At 38.9% G+C, this 18087-nt stretch overlaps 1 protein-coding gene across 2 annotated transcripts; it reads right to left on the bottom strand.

Annotated features, from left to right (window-relative positions):
• Positions 1 to 1105: 1105 nt before the first annotated feature.
• On the bottom strand, positions 1106 to 8962 carry lysmd2 (LysM, putative peptidoglycan-binding, domain containing 2). Of its 2 annotated transcripts, none has more exons than XM_061245617.1 (3): positions 8668 to 8950; positions 7426 to 7781; positions 1106 to 1796 (listed from the first exon to the last, which is right to left on the bottom strand). In XM_061245617.1, exons 1-3 carry the CDS (start codon positions 8911 to 8913, stop codon positions 1745 to 1747), a joined length of 654 nt encoding a protein of 217 aa, XP_061101601.1. In that variant the 5' UTR covers positions 8914 to 8950; the 3' UTR covers positions 1106 to 1744. The 2 variants fall into 2 exon arrangements, with proteins under 2 accessions (XP_061101601.1, XP_061101602.1); XM_061245618.1 differs by lacking the exon at positions 1106 to 1796 and adding an exon at positions 6426 to 7307 and having other exon boundaries at positions 8668 to 8962.
• Between the last annotated feature and the right edge of the window lie 9125 nt (positions 8963 to 18087).

Genomic DNA, 18087 nt, shown 5'->3' with positions numbered 1-18087 from the left:
TTTCATTTTGGAGATCACAGTAATCTTTGAAGATACAAAAAATAACAAACATTGTGCCCATCATACACTGTAATCACTTTATTAGGTAGACCTGTACACCAGCTTGGTAATGCACATTTTGATACAGCCATCTCCGAATGGGGATGTGAGTTTGATCATGGAACGATTGTTGGTACCAGACTGGGTGGTTTGAGTATCTCAGAAACTGCTGATCTCCTAGGATTTTCACGTACAACAGTCTCTAGAGCATGGTATGAATGGTATGAAAAACAGAAAACGTCCAGTGAGCAGCAGTTATGTGGGCAAAAAGACATTGTTAGATGAATGGCCAGACTGGTCAAAGCCGTAAAGTGACAGTAATGCGAATAACCCCACATTACTACAGTGGCATGCAGAAGAGCATCTGTGAACACACAACGTGTCAAAGTGGACAGGCTACAGCCGCAGACTTAATAAGCCTAAAATACAAGTCTAATAAATACCTAATAAAGTGCTCACTGAGTGTATATGGCACGGTGTAAAGATCTATAAAACATAATGAACACATTAATAGTCAAACACATTTTGCCCTTTTCTCCAATTAAAATATTCAAATAAAATCATAGTATAATCATGTCATGGTCAAAAAACATTTTGCCAAGATTAAGTGGGAAGGCTTTGGCCTTCATTCCCAAAAAATAATTCAGTATCACCAAAGAGAATCCAAATCACGTATCAGTAAAGAAATTACCAGCATAAAATACTCCTGCATAGTCTTCTAATGACACTCTTTCTAAACGGACAGTCAATGCGATGCTTTTCGGAGCACATAATTACCAATCACAGTAAGGCCTGTAGAGTGCCGACATCAGACCGTCCAGTCAATTAAAGGCATGATGACACCAATTAGACACTGCACACCCTCACCCCCGTGGAGAAGAGGTGGGAAAGGGCAGGTGTTTTTATTTTTTTATTTTTTTTACTGCGGTTAAATAAGGTTGTGTGTACATGAGCACATTGAAATAAAGATGAGACTGCAGCCTGCCAGGGTCCTATTGAACATGGTCGAAGACCTACACAAACACCACTTCAGAACATAACACTGATAAATGTGATCCAAATCAGGTTCAGAGAAGATTAGTTATTTTTATTTATGAACAGAAAAGCACAATAAAACAATCCGACACCATTGTTTCAATCATATTCACCACAAACTGTACACATCACACCCACCCGAAGCAACACACTCACACTTTCTTATAGAATTATCCCTTTCTGAAAAAAAAATCCACAGCAACATTTCCAAATCAATCATTTTCAGTAAAAAAAAAAAAATCATATTTGAATACAGATATACCTGTAGATATTTATATATGTGTCACTGCTACAGGGTTTGAGTAAGGACTTTAGATAGTGTACATGTGTGCATATTTTCCTGGCATGGAGTTCAGCACTTTCCAAAGAAATAAGTATTCAGACATCTTCGGTACAGCAGGATGACAAGCAGCCAAAATTGATGAAAAGCTGTGATTATCCACCGCTCCAAACATTTTCTCCAAAAAGGACAAACTGAAAAACCAAACAATAGTTGGTTGAAACAAACAAACTGTAGTAAAAAGGCAAACACCTCAGAACAAATGCAGACAAAATCCCACTTCATGGTTTGGTAAAGCATTAAAAACAATCTTAAAAGGAATGGTTTAAAGCACAGCACAACTGTCACTCCTGGTAAAACGCATCAATGAAATCAAAGTATGCCTCGTCATCATATTTCCTGGTATGATGAAGTCGTGACTGGGGCATCATCTTCAACATCCCTGGAAATACACATACACACAATAAAGGTTAGAATACAGTACTAGATAAGATTACAATACAAACAAAAACAAACTTACTTGCAGTAATGTGTAAAACATCCCAAACTAACATTGTTCTTAAGTACATTTATGTGAATTGGAAATGACAAAATTGGACATTGACATCCTAAAACAGGATTTAGCAGGAGAAACAACTCCTGATAAGAGACAGATTAAACTGTAATGCAGTTTGGCTGTACAATGGCTGGTCTATAGAACTCAGACTATGTACTGGGCAGTGTCTGGTTGAGAGCTCAGCCAAGACTGAACCAGTCCGTTTGGCACTATAGCCAATAAGATGCACAGTACCCGTCAGGTCATATATAGCAACACAAGCAGAGACCCTTTAAGGTGTTCATGATCAGGTGAGACACAGAGCTAGGTAGTCTAGCTAGGTCAGGGTTTGGCAACCCTGGCCCTAAAGAACCGCAGGGTGCGCTGGCTAACATTTCCCTTGCTATGTGGATTACAAAGGAGTTGTAGGTGCTATGAAAACACCACGAGAGTATCAAAAGCAGAGTCCCTAACTTTACGATGTCACAACTACACACTCATTTGCATATGTCCACCTTCAGCACCTTGTAGCTGGAAAACAAATCCAAGCCCTCAACATAGACGGCTCATGAGAGGACCTGTAGAATAGACATTGGCTGGAGATTGTTTTTTGTACCCAACATCATACAAACCATACATACATCTAATGTCTATGGTTATCAGGCACTAAAATACATTACTGGAAAGGTGTAAAACATGGGACCTTTAAAATTAACACAAAAACCAGCACACTCTGCTGCTCTCCGGAACCAGGGTTGCCAAGCCGTAAGCTAGGTGGAAATGACTGCACAAATCATCAAAAGTTGTTGTGGTTTTAACCACCCATGACTTCCTACAATGCCGGATGAGGATTTCTCAGAATCCTGCGGTTGTGTACACCTGACAGACACACGTGACAGAGCAGCTGGCGCACGTATAGGAGCCGAGGTGTGTTTGCCGAGCACGGCTTCAGGCCAAGGCCGCACACTTCACCACCATCAGACAGCGAGCAAGGCAAACATTTACATTATCGCTCAGATTCGCTTTACAGCACCACGGTAAATCCCGGAAAACCAAACGCACCAAATTCAACTTCCATCCGACAGCGAGCAAAGCAAACATTTACATTATCGCTCAGATTCACTTTACAACAGCACGGTAAATCCCCAAAAAACCAAACGCACCAAATTCAACTTGGATTCAACATATGGATTTTCATGCCACTGAGGTGAGAATTTTTGCAACTCAGGAAGAAGAAGGTTTTGAGGTCCCTGCTCTCGTCTCCCCTGATCTGGGTTATGAATAGCCGGCTGCTTCGGACACAGAGAGATAGGACATCCTCCTAAACAACCTATAAGCAGATGAGGCTCCAACCACTGTGACCAATACCAGCCAAGCAGCACATATGTGCGCCATTTATCATTTATTAACCAGAACCTTATCAGGCTAGTACAGAAACAGCTAGAGCAGTCTGGGCATCTGCTGAAAATAAAATGCTGAACACAGAAAAGACACAGAGGTTCCATTTTTCACTGGAAAGTTGAATGTGAGCACCATCTCTTCCTTGTATGCATCACAAATGTACTATTCCATCAAAAGATGAATCTCTTTGAAATAATCAAAAAATCTAACTGCTTGCAAAAATGAGCCTCACAGAGACTATGTGCAGACATTATATTATTTTGTTTTCATTAGAAACTATCTACCAAGCTAAAGAGGCTAAGGAGTCACACCTGCTACAGTAAGTATAACAGCAGGTCATGAGCAACGCCTTCCTCTCCCCTTAGTGCAACAGAAATCAAGTGACTTACAATAGCATGCAAAAATGTGGGCACCCCTGGTCAAAAAGCCTTTTATAATTAATATTGAAGTGAACAAAAGCAAACCTGACCCTTTAATTGTACATTAAACATGACATTTCTTCATATTTCACCCAGTTTCAAAATGAAAAAGGAAAAAGGCCCTGTGCAAAACTTTATAAAGTTAGTACTTTATAAAAGCTTGTAATTCTCACAATCTTTCCCCATTCTTCCTGGCAGAAAAGCTCAAGCTATTTGAGATCTCTCCACAGATTTTCAATACTAAGTCTGGGGACTGTGGTGGCCATTCCAAAACCTTCTTCCGTCTTCATGGTTGACTTTGAGGTATGCTTTCAGTCATGGTCTTTCTGAAATACCCAACCTCTTTGCAGAAAGGTCTCATGTTTAACCATTTAGAGTTCCATTAACCATAAAAACCATTCTCATGTTTTACCATTTAGAGTTAAGTTGCTTTCAATCACATGCACCCCACTGCACACAAGCAGGATTGTATGCTGATGTAGCTGAAAGAGCTTGGAGGCTGTGGTTGTTTGATAGGAACACCAACTAATAGAACATGGCTACATGACTAATGACCATGTTACTATACATTTTGCAATTGTGCCTGACCTGGTGAATTCAAATCATGAACAACCGTATTTCTCCTCCATTACAAACAGTGGAGGAGCGTTACAGCTAATGTGTTGCTCCCTCAATCGGAATTATGGCATCTGCATATTTAACATGGTTTCAGCCCCAGTATATATTCATCCACTTAGCAACACGTATACACCAGCAAGACCCCTCCATTCCGCTACTTCGGGACGCCTGGCACCTCCCCCTTGCCCCATTCCCCCTTGTGGTGGAATGACCTTCCTGTGAATGTCAGAACAGCAGAGTCTCTGACCACCTTCAAATGCAGACTGAAGACTCATCATCATCATCATCATCATCATCATCATCATCATCATCATCATCACCCACCCCCACCATGATTAGCCTTACATATTTATATATAGTTATATATAGATATTGTTGTATTGTATTAGATACTATATTGTTGTACTCTGGGTTTTCTAGCTGCCAACCATTCTATTTCATAAGTTGATGTATTCTTCAAGAGTTCCAACTGTATCTGTATGGTCACGCTAGGACTCGGAACCGTACTGTTCTCTAGGGTCCTTCCTCTTCACATTTGTTCCTGTGTTTGAACTGCACTTCCTTGTACGTCGCTCTGAATAAGAGCATCTGCTAAATGCCTTGTAATGTAATGTAATGCAATGTAATGTTATGTTTAAATCAATAGTTACATCCAATGTCATGTACCACCGAGTATGTTGAGCTTTCAGGACACCATCAGCCACCTATGCTGGTGCTGAGAGCAATATCTTACCATCTAAATCAGACCTACCTCTGCTACATGTGCAGATCACAACATGGACAAGCAGGAATATCATCGTGCAAAAAAAAAAAAAAAAACCTCATCCCAAATTAAGCCTATAGCATTTACTTATTTAGCCGCTTCTACTATCCACTCATGTTAAGATTAAGATGTACTTCCTTGGGGTTATTTGTCCTCGGCATTTTACCCATCCTAGTTACTAGGAGCAGTGGGCAGCCACAATGCAGCACCAGGAGACCAACTCCAGTTCTGAGGCCAGGCCTTTGGTCAAGGGCAATGGCAGTATTACACCTAACCTGATACGCCTGACATGTCTGAATGTGAGAGGAAACCGAAGTACCCAGAGCAAACCCAAGTGAACACAGGGAGAACATGTAAACTCCACGCGGAGAGGATCTGGCTGGCCTTCTTATAAGGCAAAAATGCTAACCACTACACCACCGTGCCTCCTGTGATAGCAGAACTGGAATCCTAGGGGTCTTGTTTTATCCAATCAAATGTTTGCAGACACAGGACACCTTTGCTCCACTGTGGTTGATGCCTGGCTATCAGTAGATTGCAAGATAGGGAAATGTAGGGCATTTTACATAAGTGTGACTCTCTGCAGACCCCCAATAGGAAACAGCGGAAATAGTACTGTATAGATCATGACTTTTCCACAAACAGTGTTTGGTATCTTTAGATAGCTAATGTTGTGGTACATAGTTTGGTGTCATTGGTTGTGTAGTACACTGGTTGCAGAATAAAGATCTTGAAACACCATTTAGAAATAAACCACAGGTAATGCAAGCTACCTGTGAGTCAGAATCCAGCTGTGCTACAAACGTCAACTAGGTTCGTTAGACATACAGAGATAACATCAGCAGGACCATTGTTGTTACTGCCATCTTGTGACTATTTGACGATTTGTTGTTTGACCTGTAAACCCTGGGTACAAAGAGGGAAACGCGGAATGGTCCAGGGAGACATCCTGAGATATTGTCATTCTAGTTCTGCATTGCACATTGTTAAATACATTTTAACCCTCTTGACTCATACCACAGCACCCTTGGCAGTTTAGAGTCATAAAGGCATAGATAACATAGGATACCTGCACCCCGTAGTCACTGCCCATACACTAGCGCCGTCACAAGATGCACAAGTGTATCACTGCAGGCTATACAGGCCAGAGGCAGATAGATAGCGATCATATAGAGCCACACTATTGGCGGACATTTGCAGTTCCTTTCGTTGAACTGTTAGAACAGAGGAGCAGTTAAACTTATCTTATGGAGTCAGATAAACAAGAAAACATTTAAATAACCCTCTTCCAGAAGCGCCTGGTAAGACCACATGCGTTTCCTTCGCCTCTCAGGTACTTCCGCTCTTTGGTGTATTTGGGGGATTCTACAGTTACACTATTGAAATACTCCTTTAATTAGAGACTTAAATCACGTTCACATTAGAATAAATATGTTAGCACGGATATGGCAAAAACAAAACGGATGAGGGTATATTTGTTCAGGTTCAAACTGGTAATCTGTTGATAATCTAAAAGGGGTTTCTGTCTGTACGGGCTGATAGCCTAATTCAACTGGTCTGTCTGAGGTTCCATCTCTTTGGTACTTAGATTGCAAAAGCATGCGACTACATTACATGTTTACAGAGGGCAGGACACACAATATCAACCGCATACACACAGCAGACAAGAAAAAAATACACAAAGAAAAATAAAACCACACAATTCAGTCATAGATCTGAAAAACTTCCCTTAAGAAACTGTTATCAAGTATCATTTCCCCATTTTCCTCTTTTGAGCTTTAGCTCTTGTGAAAGTTTTGGAAAAGAAACTTGGTTACTTATGTGCATGCATACACATGCAACACACAAATATAGCATCGCTCCAGTCTCAGCATTAATGGCCTGGTATTTACACTGGCTTATTTCAGCAAGGTTCCAGCCACATTGCTGCCAGTCAAAACACGCAGAATCTGACGCACATTCAGGCCCGTTCACCAGCTGCAATACCGCAGCATGTACTACGTCACGAGCAAACTTCGCATGACTGCTTTTATGAACAAAAAGAAAAAAACTGCTGATGTGCACTGACACGCCATTACTGTACAGAATGGTAAATGGCATAAAGTTCCCCACAACTCAGTCAGGCCTTGTGCTGTTCTGGATCCTTCCACTGCACCAAAGCAGAACCTGGGCTTATCCACATGCCAGTGTGCCATGGAGAACTGGAGAATTTTCATACTAGTAAGATTCCCAAAACACAAAAATGCATATTTAACTGGTAAATAAATAGGAACAGAACATCCTTGTATAACTATAATTTACATTCTATTCATTTGAATTCTCAAATAAGCCTTACCTGACACCATCCTCTTTCAGTTTCCTAGCAGCTTGTTTTGATATTTTAATCTGCAAGTCCAGTCTGTGCAAGTAGTCCTTGGCTGACAGTTCCTCCGGCTGGGAGGGTTGGCTATTGAGTTCCTGGGCACTGTGGGCAGGCGAAGAGGAGGGTGAAGAATCTTCCTCTGTGTCCAGAATCACACTGGACCCTTCCGGTACTGCGTAGCCATCGCTAGCCTCACCCTCAGGAGACTCTAGAGTTGTGAGTCCATTGAAGAGCTCAGATTTCTCAGAGAGAACTGGAATGTTCAGACTGTTCCGTAAGAAAATACAATCGTTCCCGAAAAGCTTGTTTGCCCTTTTTACTTGTTCCATCTACATTTGACACAATGGAGAGATATGAGAGAAAATTACCAGAGAATGATTACTCTGATCTGATTAGACACTCCTAAAAATGTGAAAGACTATTCATTTAATTAAGTCATGATGCAAATTAAAATTATTTAACAAATGCAGTATTCTATTCCGTTATAATTATACTTTTAAATCAGAAATGAGTTGTATAGGACAGTAAATGTGTACATCAGGGTAATTTCATACATGCATCAGTATGGCCTATGGAAGATGTTGCACTGTGGGCTGGAGTAGGCTATACTTTATTGCAGCAATTACACTTAAATGATTACTGGTATCATTGTTGCTCCAGCCATACCACAGAATGGTGTGATTGGTGTTCCGAATAGTTTTTGTTGCAACTGAACGCATACCAGAGACTGGTGTACTAGTAGTTCGCATTCACTGAAAAGACCCTTGAATCGACAAAAATACGCGCATCTACGTACTTCCTGGTCATAAACCTATCCAGGTCGGAGCAGCGCATGTTTTGTTTGGGGTTTTTTTAAGAAGAACTTGGTTTCGAGAAGCTAGTTCTCTTCTGTGCATCCTTGTAATGTCAGACTGCCATTATTTTAAATAACATGATTTTATTAAGGCTAATCCCCAAATTGCTAGCGTGTTTTCTTATTTAGCTACTCCGGTTTATAGAGTGTGTAGATAGCGGATTGGCTAGCCCACCACCTTCAGGCTATCGCAACCTGGTTATCTAGTTGGATGATTTGCATGCCTCGAATGTTTGTTTACTTCACAAGATAGTGCCGCACAGCTTTGCAGTAATTCACTTATGTGTCGTACATCCATTGCTTGAAATGTTCACCACTGCTTATCAGTCATACTAACATTCCACAACGGACCTGATCCTTACCGTAACGCCGTATTTGAGAGCTATCCCTTGTAGCGTGTCACTGTCCGTAACCCGATGCACGACATATTTTTCTCCTAAAGGCGCTGTAACGCTGGCTGTACTTCCATATGACCGAGTCTTGGTTCGGGCCAAGCTCTGTGACAGTTCACTTTCAGACTCTGATCCGGACCGTGATCTGGGAAAGATGGGTTGCCCGAACCGGCCGCCTCCATCCCGCAGTGGCAAGACTGGGGAGAACTCCGCCATCTTCTTTTCAATAAATAATGAGGGTGCTCTCTTATGATACGCTAGCCGACGCGACGCACGCAAGAGCAGCGCGTCTTGATTCAAACTGTTGAATAATTCCCTTGTTACCTATATGTCCTATAATTGGTAACCCTATAATTTGATACATAAACAGAAGAAATGGTCTTATTCGTTTCAATCAAGTAGTGCTTCTTTCTTTCACAAGCACACCGGCATTAAACTTTAGACTATAGTGTCATCGAAAATCAGTACTGTGATGGCTTATGAACATGGATTTCTTCCCTGTTTTCGGTTTTCATAAATAATATCAGAACACAGCGGTTTTCAAAGTATATTTCCCATTCGGCTTGGCTAATTTGACAATAAATCCACGCGTCTCAAAGAACCCGTTCAAAACATTGAATAATCCTTTCTACAAAATGAAAAACATGAAAAAATAACATTAAACCAAAATATGACAGACACATTAATATTGGTCTTTACATTTGACGTGGAGGAACATTTAGCTGCTATTCCAGAAACTTTTACTAAATGTGAAAACTCACATTCCTAAAATAAATATGCAAGTCATTCCATGTGTTCAACCTTTGACCCCACTGCCTAAAGAAATTTGTCAAGTTGTGTAATTGTTTTATCTAGTAAATATCCCAGCATAGTTATTGGCAAGCTTTTGAGCCAGGCAGCAGTGGTGCCACATGGTTTACACAGGGACAGCTCATGTGGCACTCATTTTTGTCCACATATACACTGCAGTTTGTAAGTATTAGTAAATTACTGGAATTATTTACAGTGTTGGAATTACATCCCTTTTTATACATAGTCCCCCAATTTTAGAGGATCAAACGTAATTGGGCAGTTGGCTCTGTATAAAAAGGATGTAATTCATACACTGATCGCCTGCTATATATGCGAATACCCTCAAATTAAAGCTGACAGTCAGCAATTTAACCTCATATGCATTGTTTCATTTCAAATCTGGACATCCTTACCATCTAATTAAAAAGTGTGTTTACAGACTTAGTACATTGATGCCATACCATTTGAAATTTACATATTTTGTACAGTATAACAGTTTTTACACAACCTGGCCAATAGGGAATCATTTGAAACCTGACTGGAATGTATCTATTTATCTCATCATGGCTGTGGGTTTGTATTTTATTGTGTGTTTTCCCTTTGAGTAGGCACAACCATCTTTGAGGTTTACAGTTGGGGAAGGTTCCTGTAATTACCCTGACAATCTAACCATGAATTAACCACTCAACAGTAGGTCTATATATACAGCAGGGGTTTTAATCCGTGTTAGGTGATTCAGCCTATAAAAATAACTTTCCTTCAGAATAAATAGCAGTCACATGTTTTGCAGATAAAATAAATAGTCACCCTGCTAAATGTCCCTGACCAAGACACCTGAAACATTCACATTTAGTCTGACTTGATGATAAAAGTTTGAGGCTAACACATTGCTCATGATAAAACATGAAAACTGTATTTTACCATTCACAACCCAATGGAAATATTCACATTTAATTGCTCTAATAATATGATTATGTTGATATATCAAATTAGAAATTAGGTCAACATTTACATGAGTGTACATTTTCAGTTAAGTTTATTGATGCTATATCCTGCCAAAAATGGATATACAATTTCATCTGAAAGCTTGTTCAAGGTTTTCTCTCAGAAACCACACTTACAGAGATAAAGCTAAGTTATTAGACATTCGCTCAAAAACAAATTACCTGCAAAGTAGGTTGCTTTTGCAGATAAAAAAAAAGTTGCATGCTGGTTTCAAACAGATATGTCATGAGTGGACTGACTGAAGCAGTTTGCTTTCCATAGTAACCGCCACTCCATGGTAGGTTTCCACTCCCTTATCAGAAGCACACACTGCTAATTTCACAGGAAATACATCAAACAGGCACCCAGGGCAGATGCTATTGAATGGGCGGCTCTATTGTTCTGCATGGGTTACGCAAGTTGTGAATGCTGGAGTGGAAATCTGAAGTGCTTTCTAAGCTGCTATTTACAAATCCTCCCTCACATGCAACTAATTAGGTAATTAAAAAGAATCACATAATATGCAATTCTGGATGTAGTATTTTTTTTTTCATTTCCAGGGTTAACTGTAATGAGCTCCAGGCTAGTTGAGTTGGTATGTAAGCAGCCATAATATATAACATGTCAATGGCTGTAACCCACACAGGCAGTTGGGCTGGGATTAATACACTGCACACCTTCCAAGCAGACTGGACCAGAAAGAGGTCGACCAGTTCAGCGGCCCTCCAGGTTTCAGGGTATACGCCTCAGTTGAGCATTAAGCAGTGTACATTTTACACCCCTCCCCCGCACCTGAATGTGCAGAGTCACCAAGACTGTAGACATGGTTCAGTGATCAATTCTCCACTCACTATGCTCACAGCTGTTTTCTGTTTGCCCTAGAACCATGGAGCAGTCGCATCTTCATAGCCAAGTGCCATACAAAGGTTGCAGTACCACCCCCGATTCACACCACTCTGAAATGCAAAGCAATACATAAGGGTTTATGTAGAAAGCTCATTTATATTTTCTATCTTTGCTTTGAACCACTACTGAATGCTGAACGGTGAATTCAATCCATTCTATTTGTAGCAGAAATAATACAAGTGAATGAGCAAAAAGGAATCCTTTAATTTAATGAAAGACAAAGAAAACTAATTAAGTTAGTCTGTCATACTAATCGAAGCAGGTGCTATTTTCTGTTTCTTAAAAACACACAATTCTCCATTGTTGAATTCAGCAAATTATAAGAAATAATACTTTTAAATAATTATTGAGAAAAAAAGCACATTGGCATTAGAATGAATCTGGCTTTATGTATCAGTGGTGGTGAAAGATTGACTCTGCTTTACAATGTTTGGGGGTAAATAACCCAGATTACCCCCATACTGGACACACAATGCCATAGTGAAATTGTGAAAGGGGAGATTCACCGGGATAAGAATCTGCAGGTGCAGCTGCTGCCATTGGTACACCAAAGCATATTGCCATTATAAAACCACATCTACACAAAAACAAATATTCAGTTTCCAGTTAAGAGAAAAATGGGAATGAATGAGTCATGTTTATATTTTTAGTTCAATGAGAACAAATGCTGCCCTCAGTATGGGTCCCCAGTATTCATTATACTTTCAAATGGAAAAAAAACACATAAAACCTGTAGAGAAAAAGTATCATTATAATGCCAACAATGGCTACCTTTATCACAAATAACACACTTTTCTATTGAACCGTATCTTCATTTGACCATGTGGTCTCACCTGCATGCAAACTATAATTAGTGAGACAATTATGTGGTAATCAGGCTCATCTCCCTTATTTCCTTTACTTACTGAAGCACATGGCTCCAAATAATTTTAGCGCGTTATAAAAATATTCACATTTTTAATAGTGTTTTTCATGTTTGGGTTGATCTCAACTATTTTATTGCAGGAAAATGATTTGTACTATTACTTTTCAAAATTAATTATGGGAGATGAATTTGTCTCCAATACACATAATATTTAATGAAGTGCATCTTGCTCATTTAAAATATCTACATTTGTTGAGTAATTAACCTCATCACCTGGTCACGTATTCATCACATATTGGATGTTGTATTTCACTTTTCAGCAATAAATATTTAAGTAATTTATATTGATTAACTTTGTATAATGTGTGCTTGAACAGTCACCATTGTAATGTATTGCATGTCATTCACAGTAGCTCTACAATAGATCAAATATAAATGTGCCTTTATGTATAAGTTGACATGCAGTATGAAATATAAAAATATAAAAATTCTATAATTAAGGCAAATATATGACCAACACTGTGACACAATGTGTCCACTGATCCACAGAGAATTTCCTGAAGAATACTTCACTAATTTTCACATTAGTGCAGGATCAACCTTTGTATTCTTGATTGATGTATTCTGCCACCATAGAAAATGGAAGCCATTTTTTAATAAATTGTCTCTTTTAGATAAGATGTATGTGTAAAATTGTGGTTATAGCTTTAGCGTTCAGGAATAAGCCTACAGTAGTATGAAAATTGTGCTCATTGTGCTTCCAAGGTGATTCAGGCCTACCAGTAAGATCCTATTTCAGTGCAGGACTGTTACATGTCATTTCATTGAGTAGGATCCCCATTAGCATTCATCCTGGGGCCCACACAGAACACAGCATTAAGTACATAGGACACTATCATACTAAACCTCAAGCCAACGACAATACCATCAATCAAAACCCACTACCACACAATCCATTGCTCGAGTGCTTAAACCACCGAAATATATCCACCAGATATCCACTGCCCAATCTCATGGCTAAACTACAATTACATTGTGACATCTGTTAGCAACAAGTGCATGTGTTCACATTGTCACATTAACATATGTTCACATTATCCATGTAACAATGCTATATATCACTGTAATACCCACGTTAAGTAATTCAACATACAACACAATATTAGTGGCCTATATTATAACTTACATGATGATTAATTCATTCACAAAAGATGACCCTTCTAGATACTATTTATCTAAACAATATCTCTTCAGAAGTGTATCTCTAAGCTGACAGCCTGTGGATTCAGACTGCTATCTGTCAGTTTCATTGAAGTAGGACACAACACCATTAGTGACAGCACAAAAAGGTTGCGTGTTTTGTCACTTCTCTTGTCATGTTATTCTCTTATTTGTTACGGGTTATCATGGAGACACAAACAGAGAAGCCATTGGGGTTGATGTGGTGATAAGCCTTACTGTGGTACTGAGTGGATCTGTTTTATATATGTATAAGTCTATTTCAAGCTCACATACTGGAAAATGAGTACAATAATAGAACAGTTCAGGTGCACAAAACAAGCTGCACAGACATTATAATCTCCGTTAGATGAATTTCGCCTCATATACTCAGGTGGAAAAGAAGCTTTATCAAGAAGAGATTATCAACAATGTCACAGATCACAGTCTCAGTGTGATCCAGAAGTCTTTTTATTTTTTTTATTTTGTATTTTATTTTTATTTTTTTATTGCAAACTGGATCAATTATAGCTACATAAAAGCACAATATCTATTTTATATGGGTTTTCTTTTTTCTTTTCTTAAAATTGAATTATTTTACAATCATTTGTATACACTCCAAACACAATAAACATTATATGAGACATCTTCTATTGGGTGTCTATCCATCCATCCATCCATTATCTGAACCCGCTTATCCTGATCAGGGTCGCAGGGGGGCTGGCAGGAATACACCCTGGACAGGTCGCCAGTCCATCGCAGGGCCTATTGGGTGTCTAACTGTTTCAAAATACTTAAGTAAATGTAATGGGTATGCCCTCAATTAATTTGGTTGTTTGGTTGTCCTATTTCCTATGGCGAGGGTAAGCAGGGCCAGTTGATGTTATGTTCTATGCTGTTGACTTTATTCACAAAGTGTTATTTAGGATATAATTTATTTAGCATTCATTTTTTAGTTTTAATCAATTGCTCAGAATCACAGACCTTTTTTTTATCATCTAGTTGCTCTAACATGATACTAATATTAAATATCCATTGAGATGTCATTTGGCTGAGCAGTATGTTTGTTAGGCTTGGCCTGGAAATTAAGTGGGCTTATGGTTTGGGGTGGTTGCTATGACGATGCCGTTGTGAAGGTTGCATTGGTCCTTTTGTGCCGTCTGACCACTGTTGTCATCATATACCTAAAGCCATGGAGCAGCTGGGAAGGAAACAGGATCCTTTTGGTCATGGTAACCTTGCCCAGGCTTATCAGAAAGCAGGTAATGTGATGCCGCATATAAGCACAGTATGCTAACTAACCAAAAATGTTAAGTGGTCCCTTCACAAAGTGTCCTTCATGACCATTTGCCCTTGAAGCTTTTTATTTTACAGCAATTTCACTTTGCACTTCAAATAGTAAATTAAAAGCACTTTACCTTCGCTGAACTTGACGACACAACCATGAGAGTGAAAAACATTATTTGCTTCAGAATAGCAATGTGCAATTATTGACAATTGAACAGCTCAGAGACCTTATACATCTTGCAGGTGACTAGATAGTTCAATAAAAACCCAAAAGGTGTGCCATATCAGTTAGTTATGTGTGTAGTGTATAACCATTTTCCTCAACCCTCCAAGGAAAATATATGTGGCTTAATGATTATATTTGGCTAGGGCTTAATATAATAATGATAGTAATAACAATGAAAATAAGAGGAATAGATAGATGTATATAGATAATAGATGGATATAGTTCCTTTTGTCTTGTGATTTAAAAGTGTTTGCAGTGAAACAGGGAACACCCCAAACGCCAGCAGTGTGTACAGCCTGCCTGGCTGAGGGCCAGGGCCCATTTTGTGCCAGAACACTCAGATAGCAGTTAAAGGGGATGAGACAGGAATATATGTAGCAGTGATTCTCACCTTGTGTGCACTGGTTTTGGTTACAGCCAATCTCTTGCTCAAGTATGGTTGCTGAGCACGTGCTTAGGTTCTTTCATATTTTTTTTACCTAAGCTTATTACAGTTTTTTACAATCGTTTTCACACTTGTCTCAATAGCATGTCCACTTTTTCAAAACTCTTCACACAGTGTGCTTTTGAAACACACGCCTGAGCACATCAGTTAACCTTTGGTGCAAAATGCACTTCAACCACCAAAACACTTAATATTACACCCAAAAGTGACTCTTGCTGCCATAATTATAGCACATGCTTTCTCCCATAAGACTACTTTGTCACTCAATGTTCAATGAACGACAAAACACAAACAACTTGGAGCATTGCTAAATACATATACAGTGGTGTGAAAAAGTGTTTCCTGATTTCTTTTTTTTGCATGTTTGTCACACTTAAATGTTTCAGATCATCAAACTAATTTAAATATTAGTCAAAGACAACACAAGTAAACACAAAAGGCAGTTTTTAAATGAAGGTTTTTATTATTAAGGGAGAAAAAAAATCCAAACCTACATGGCCCTGTGTGAAAAAGTGATTGCCCCCCTGTTAAAACATAACTTAACTGTGGTTTATCAAACCTGAGTTCAATTTCTCTAGCCACACCCAGGCCTGATTACTGCCACACCTGTTCTCAATCAAGAAATCACTTACAGTTTTTTACAATCGTTTTCACACTTGTCTCAATACCATGTCCACTTTTTCAAAACACTTAACACATTCATATCATTAGACTATGTGAACTAAACTGTGGATATTTTTGCATTGCTTTCATACTAAAAGCATTCAATCACCACTTCTTCCAAAATTCATGAATACCTCTCAGTCAGTGTTCACTACCAGCAAAAGTTTGTACAACTACAGCAAATTTTGCAGACATTTAGATACTCTGTTCAAAACAGTTTGAAATACTTAAGACAGATCATTCTGATTTGAGCAGAAAGTTTATTAGTGGCTTCAATAGTGAGGATTTTCAGGCAAACCAACAGGTACGATACAGTATTTACAGCATTCTGACTGAAGGAGTTCAATTGATGTGTATATTACAGCAGTACTGTGATTTGAGAAGTCTCCAGAAAAAGCAGATGTATCAGTGCACATTTGTCTGACTCACTACAGGACCCAGCGGTTACCTCACACAGTCACACAGGGGGAAGGGGAAGAATGTTTACGCCTCAACAGGAGGATACAATAGTTGGCAGGATCATTGTCAACAACAGCATCAGGCTAAGAGAAATACGCAACAACATAATCGCAGACAAGAACATATTTCCAAACATTGACAGTGTAAGCACTACAACCATTTCAAGAGTGCTACAGAATCATCAGATCAGGATGAAACAGTTGTACACTGTCCCCTTTGACAGGAACTCTGAGGGTGTCAAGGAACTCAGGTACCAAAATGAAGTTTATGAAGGTATATGTGAAGGTTTAGGACCACATGAACAGATGTCACTTCTAGATGCAATGGCTGCTGGGTGTATGGACATAACAGTGGAACACATCCAGGGTTGGATAAGGCACGCAAAAATATGTTTTCCTCGGTGTATGCAAGAGATAACATTTGGAGTGATGTTGATGAAAATCTATGGCCAAATGCAGAGGACAGGATGGATGGGCCAGGCCAACAGTAGACTTCTGATACTGATAGGCAGACAATATATGTGCAAATTACTGTATATAGTGAAAATATTGCTCTTTGGTATGTATTTGTTATTGATTGTAATGTATTTTTAGTAATTGATTGTATTGTATTTTTCTTTTCTGAATTACAGTATATTGCATTGTGAGAACAAACGTCAAAATACTGTAAACCCTCTGAAGAATACTGTTGCTTTTGTGATTTGTTTCTTTATCATATATTGTTTTACATTACACAGTAAAAAATGTTATTCTGGGTTTCCAATATAGGAAAACATTAATTTACAGTTTACAGTAAATTTACCACACTCAGTCATGACATCTATTGTGAGAGGCAAACCAACAGATCAAAGGTTTCTTTAGCTGCTTGGCTTGAAATATTTGTGGATGCAAAAATAGAGGAAAGGGAAACACATAATATATGTATTTAGCAATGCTCCAAGTTGTTTGTGTTTTGTAGTTCATTGAACATTGAGTGACAAAGTAGTCTTATGGGAGAAAGCATATGCTATAGTTATGGCAGCATGAGTCACTTTTGGGTGAAATATTAAGTGTTTTGGTGGTTGAAGTGCATTTTGCACCAAAGGTTAACTGATGTGCTCAGGTGTGTGTTTCAAAAGCACACTGTGTGAAGAGTTTTTAAAAAGTTGACATGGTATTGAGACAAGTGTGAAAACGATTGTAAAAAAAACTGTAAACTGCCCTCTTGGGACATCTACTGGTTAACCACACACATGTTCAGGAAATGTTGGCCATCCTACAAACATTAACATAATTCATGCATTATTTCTTGTGGACACAAGATGGAGTACTTGAGGTCACCTGACACACCATTTCTTGCACAGGTTCCCCAGTAGAGATCCCAAGATGGCAGTTAAAATGAAGATTTGTTGATGAGATGGTCTGCTTAAAATATCTTCCTGGTGTGAATAAAAGTCCAATATTTATATTGTCCTTATTGTACTATATTGCAAACTATAGACAACTGTAGCAAGAGCTCAAAGATTTTAAGTAGACCAAATTAAAGACTGAGGTGAATCAACAGGCT

This window comes from Conger conger, chromosome 6 (assembly GCF_963514075.1).
Source record: "Conger conger chromosome 6, fConCon1.1, whole genome shotgun sequence".
Taxonomy (NCBI): Eukaryota; Metazoa; Chordata; class Actinopteri; order Anguilliformes; family Congridae; genus Conger; species Conger conger.
This window is presented reverse-complemented; position numbering and strand designations above follow the sequence as displayed.